This window comes from Crassostrea angulata, chromosome 2 (genome assembly GCF_025612915.1).
Source record: "Crassostrea angulata isolate pt1a10 chromosome 2, ASM2561291v2, whole genome shotgun sequence".
NCBI classification, from domain to species: Eukaryota; Metazoa; Mollusca; class Bivalvia; order Ostreida; family Ostreidae; genus Magallana; species Magallana angulata.
The window spans coordinates 74,388,078-74,394,004 of NC_069112.1; the positions used below are offsets into that span (position 1 = coordinate 74,388,078).

The 5,927-nt window shown below is 31.9% G+C and overlaps 1 protein-coding gene across 1 annotated transcript; it reads left to right on the top strand.

The window, feature by feature from the left end:
- The first annotated feature begins 1,836 nt into the window (after positions 1-1,836).
- LOC128173746 (serine protease inhibitor Cvsi-2-like) lies at positions 1,837-3,378 on the top strand. Its single transcript, XM_052839407.1, has 3 exons — positions 1,837-1,931; positions 2,229-2,342; positions 3,249-3,378. Exons 1-3 carry the CDS (start codon positions 1,889-1,891, stop codon positions 3,362-3,364), a joined length of 273 nt encoding a protein of 90 aa, XP_052695367.1. The 5' UTR covers positions 1,837-1,888; the 3' UTR covers positions 3,365-3,378.
- Positions 3,379-5,927: the final 2,549 nt, after the last annotated feature.

Sequence of the window (5,927 nt, forward strand, 5' to 3'; positions counted from 1 at the left end):
CTTGTGTTATAAGTAGCTGTCACAAGCGGCACATGCAATAAAGGTGAGGTTAAATCAAGGTAAACATATCTTAGATCAATGCTAATCAGATGATTTTGATTAATGACAACAGTCAAATAAACTGCTTCATTAGCTTTTTTTAAATTTAATATAGTTAATCTTCTTAGAAAAGTATTTGTTAACATTTAGTTTACATTTTGAAGATAATGGCGTATTTAGAAACACTTGTTATGAAAAGTCGATAACAGGCACAATGGGTCTTATGCACTAATGTATTTCTTGAATTTTTGATACTGTAGGGAGCAATGAAGATAAAACGATATCGTTCTCTACTAGTTGGTGATAACCCAAATAAGAGTCATATTTCGAAATAAAGTCATTGAACTTTCCGTCGTAGTATCTACAAAAACCAAAGATGTAAATTTTTGCATGAAAAAACCAACATTTTTATTTAATCTTATTTGTTGGTTTTAAATTAACGGTCTCATGTTTGAAAAGAAAAAAAAACATTATTTGTATGTTTGCTCAATTCTTGAAAGTCAGGTCACATTTTCTAAAATTGAAGATCATCAGATGAGATAATTTTGTATACATCATATTGTATTCTTCACAAAATAGTACCAAGAGTGCATACTCATTCTCATTTTTAGAGGCATCGTCAACATTTTCAAATATCAAGAATGTCGCTTTTATTTTTTTAATAGTTAAAAGTAATGCAGTTGAATTTGAATTTTTTATTTAAAAAATCAAAGAAAGTGTATTTTTGAAAAAAAATATTTTTGGGAAATTTAAACCAGGATTTGTAGCACAACGAAAATGGTGGAATGGCCGAAACCCACCGTATGAAAAGTTGATAAAGGTTGGGACGGGTCTTCAGCACTTAAGTATTTCTAGAATGACATGTGGTAATAACGCACAGTATTCAAAATCAAAAGCCCAAACGTAAAAGACAAAAAGGGCCAGAGCAAACACGGACCTGTAAAAAAAATATAGAGGTAGGATCAGATGTCATTAGGAAGTAAGCATCCTCTGTTGACCGGTCACAACTGCCGTTTGTATTTCGTCGTAGTTGGGAAAACGTAAAGATAGACATACTTTGGGTGTTTAATTATGGCCTAACAATTGGTATGAAAAACGCCAGTCAGCATGCGACCCATGGAAAACTGTATTTGCTGACAAGGTCGGTGTATCGACCATAGAACGTACAAAAATATGTCTTCAATCGAAACTTTGAACATTTCTGTTTGATCAACGTGCTCATCAGTAGCTTGCCTCGCCTCAACAAAACTGTTTAATGCTCTTACGTATCGACTTAACCGAGAGACAAACACTCCATATGGAGTTGATGATGGAATATTGCTACATAAGTAAGGAGAGCTAACAATAGAAAAATTGAAGTCATCACGTTTATCGACGAGTTTTGCTGTTAAGTTACCATTAAGGTTTCTATCCAGTATAATATCCAAATATAACAAAAGATGACGAAGACTCTGAGGTATCTGTATTTAAAGTTCACTGGGATATATTGAGTCGACGTAAGTGGAAAAAACAATTGTTAATATCTCGTCAATATACCTGAATGTTGAGTTGAAGGCCATAGTGAGTGCTTATTTATTTCATGTACAAGTTTTCTGTAATAGTTAGAATATCTCAGAATACAGATAACACTGTTGTCTAGACTCATAATTTTTTTTTAACTGAAAATGATTTTTTTTATGTTCATAGATTACACCTTTCAGAAATGAAGTTATATAGTTAGATGAAATAGATCCAAAAACGAGTTTGACAAAATTATCTAGATTTTAAAACGCATGCGCGTACTTTTAAGTGCCCAGGTATATATAACGCTAGATCAGTCACCCTAATTCTTATCTTGGCATTTTTAACAATGAGAGCTACAGTGTTGTGTATTGTTCTTTTTGTAGCTGCAGGTAAGTATAAACCATTTCATTGGCAGTTCACAGTGTAACATTACTTTTGGATCTACTCTTGTACGATCAATCTCTAGGTTGATGTAAATATCGTTATTTTTTTGTTTGTTTGGTTTTTGTAGGTGTTTTATGTGCATGGTTTAGAGAGTTTTTCCTTAAGTACTGTTTATGTCTTGTGTTCCCCCAATTAAACACAAATTTGAATTAATTTTAAATTATTTTTTCTGTAAAAAGAAAAAGATAGAGAATGAAATCAAAGAGTGAAGAATGCAAGAACTGTCTTTGAACTTATTTTAGTCGCCGCTGAGCGGTGTACCTTCTTTCACCACGAGTGTACATCCACCTCGTGCTCTGAAGGCGCCCCACACTGCGTGCTTGGTACCTGTACTTGTACAACGAACACCGGGAAAGGTATTATTACTATAAAACAAAAGCAATTGCCAATAAACTAGATTTTTGTGCAAATGTTGAATTTTTAATTTCAATTTAATATATTATACCTAAAACGATTATAAATAACCTTTCTAGATTAGATTAACATTTTTCAAAAGGCAAATAAAGCTTATAAATGGCATTGGGTTTATAATTGTCCTTGTTTGAAAATACGAAAAATTTCAAATTTCATGTTTAAAAAAATTGTTGCATTTGCTTCATACAAAACAAAAACCAATGTAACAGAAACCAAGTAATAAAATAACCGAAGGTTTTTTTTAGTTTTACATGCATTTATTTGTCTGCTGAATAAAACCAAGCAAGCAATTGTCTTAACGATAATGCATATATCGACCATAAGTAAGCTACATTATATAAATAGTGCCTGTTTGGGAGGGTAACTGTTGGAATTGACACCCCGAGAAAACCATTGTCAACCGACGCGAAGCGGAGGTTGACAATGGCTTTCGAGGGGTGTCAATTTCAACAGTTACCCTCCCAAACAGGCATTATTTATTTTATTATACTGAATGTCTTATATTTAAAGAAAATTTTACTGCTTTTATAAAGAAATGAAGTGAATTCTACGGCGAACCGTACGCGCATAATTTACGCGCATGTAACAATTCGTTTTGTTACCAGTTGCCAAGTGTTTTGCTAACGCTGAGGGTAATAGAACGGATTACCAATTGCGTCTAAACCAATCAGATTTCAGTATTTAACATGAAAGTATAATAATTTATAATATGTAACATTTAACTGTTATCTTATTACACAACAGTTATGATAAACCACCAAATAAAATCAGTGCCTGTGTATTTTTTTTTGCAAAATTAAACCCTTATTTGATGGTCATAACAAACGCCTTAACATTACATGTTTAAGCTTGCACGACCGCCTCTGATTGTACCGAGCACTGCGCCCTGTTCGGAAACCAGCACTGTGTGGACGGGCATTGTCACTGTCCATTCGACAACGTTCTCCCTGGAGGAAGAAAATAAATCGTCAAATAAAGTTTCTAAATGTGACTTGAAATTTGCAATGAGATTTATTCTTTCAATATTTTCAACTACGGCTATTAAAATTAAGGTTTAATCGAATCCAGTTTTCAAATTATCAGCCGATTTCAAAACTGCTTTTGCAAAAACAATTATCATTAAAGAAATGTTTAGCATAATAATAATTTTTGGGCTTTTTAGTAAGTTACTTTTTTAAGGCTGACCTCCTATCGTAAGTTAGCACCGTCACCCAGATATCTGGTTAAACCCTTTATTTTTGCTACACCCGATTGCACACCTGAAACTCGTGGCCAACGTGAAGTACTCTTTTTTTTAGTCCTTGGATTTGATGCGTTTATTTCTTGTTTTATTTGCATATACTGTTGATAATTTCATTTGCCACCGATTAAAAAAAAGCGAGGCAAATGCAAGGTCCAGCCATATGGCGGAACGTGTCTTTTAACGAGCGAGTTCATTTTTAAATGCAAACATGCTAACCTCATATACAATATACAATAACAGATGTTTAAAAATTTAAACAATAAAATGTTTTGTTTGGTAACTCATTGGGTGTATAAAGGTGGCGACATTGCAGAAAAAATACATAACCCGCTAAATCGGGTTATCTTTTTTTTCTGCAATAGTCGCTACCATCATATCCCGCAAGAATCATCAAAGAGAGCGTTTTATTGTTTATTTTTACATCTTTCTTTTAAGTAATTGATAAATAGATTATAAAAAAAGGATAAAAAAAATTAAAATTCACTAAATTGCTGTTAATGTACATAAGTACGTTAGCTAAAAGAAACAACCAAACCGTTTGACATTATCATGATTATTTTGTGCAGTCCGTGATTTTTCTTAGGTCGCTGTAGGCGTCCTCAATCTGATAAAAAGGGCGTGTAGATTTCAGTCACGTTAGTTTCCTGTAAGTTTTAGCTGATGTAGATTTCGACCAATCGTTAAACGGGCCATGTAAATTTCAGTCTGGCTGTTTCTATAGAGCTATGCAATAACTATAAATTTCCGTAAGAAATAGTGGGAATCATACTCGATAGATGTAAATTTATATTGTAATTGCCTATGCATGGTATACCGGTTTCTCTATATCCGGTACAGTGATGTTATGAAATTTTCTATCAATAAGAAGTTTTTGAACTACACACAAATAAATCTATTTGCAATATATTAGTCTGGCATTGTAAACATATGCAAAGTTAAAGGTCATAGCTACTACCTACATGTATCTCTTCTAAGGTGTATTCGGTAGACGACCTAGGTTAATATGTTTGCCTAACAATAACAATGTGCTATTAATAACAACACTCAATCCCGTTAAGGTAATTATTTGAGGCACATAAAAACGTGGCTTATTTAAAAGCGTACCGTAAGCGTGTGTATAAATGTTTCATAGCATACATCTATCACATCAGTAACTGCAGATGTCATAATTATACTTGTTCTTTCGACCTTTACTTACATAACTCTAGGAAACTGTCACATAACTATAATTTAGATCTAAATTTGAACATTTATATATTATTGGAGAATAAAAAAATACAATTGATTTAATTGTGTAAATGACATATATGAACTGACATAATTAAGGTTGAAAAATAAATTATATTTTAATCCAATAATGTTTAAAACAATAGTTCATGTCCACAATAATTTGAACATTCTTTTATCGCATCTAATAGTACATTGTATTTTTTTTTCATTTCAATGTAATTGATAATTCAAGAGATTCTTTATAATAACTACATTTGCAAACTTTGTAAAGCACCATTTTAATGAAAGGAAATCTCTATTACAAGATATAGTTTAAAAATAATCCAGAATTCACATTTAAATTTTTTCTAAATAATGGCTATGTTAACTGAAATAAAAAATAATGACACCATTTGAGTCAAAAGATCCAAAAACAAGTTGAATTGGTTGCGCGTCATAACCGTTCTTCTTGGTGTAATTGATAAACCTCTTTATTGTTATACGATCTTCTTTAGATTTTATAGCTTTTAAAAATACACGGAAAAGTCTGAAATTCACAGCAGAAATATTTATTATAATAACTTAATAACCAAGCTTAAATATTTGTACGTTTACACTGCAAAACCAACAACCTATAAAAAGAAACCTGAAATCATAGCATTAATTTGAACTAGCCTGAAACATCTAAAAATTGTATTTTTTAGGGATAATGTCACCATAACCAAGATTTTATTATTCAATGAATGAAATTAAACTTCAATATTGTTGCTCATAATCAATAAACAATCGAAATAGATGATCAATATTTATCAGACAAGAGAGAACAACATATCCTTAATTTGAACCCTTGTTTTTTTCAACTAATGGTGTTCACTACATGATTCCTTTTGCTGGACTCCAATAAGTTTTACCTATGCAACAATGATATTGGATCTTTAAGTATTTACCTTTGGTTGTGTACGTTCAGCAAACTAATGTTATGTTTTGACGATGGAAAGTTGAAAATCTAAATCGGCACACGATAAATGACCATCTTTAAGTTCTCAATAAAGATAGCTTAAAGATGCTTAAAGGT

Excerpts from the sequence above, each read along its gene's own strand:
- LOC128173746 (XM_052839407.1), top strand. The coding sequence starts at position 1,889 with ATGAGAGCTACAGTGTTGTGTATTGTTCTTTTTGTAGCTGCAG. Across the intron at positions 1,932-2,228 it reads TGTTCTTTTTGTAGCTGCAG|TCGCCGCTGAGCGGTGTACC; the intron begins GTAAGTATAAAC and ends AACTTATTTTAG. Across the intron at positions 2,343-3,248 it reads TACAACGAACACCGGGAAAG|CTTGCACGACCGCCTCTGAT; the intron begins GTATTATTACTA and ends TACATGTTTAAG.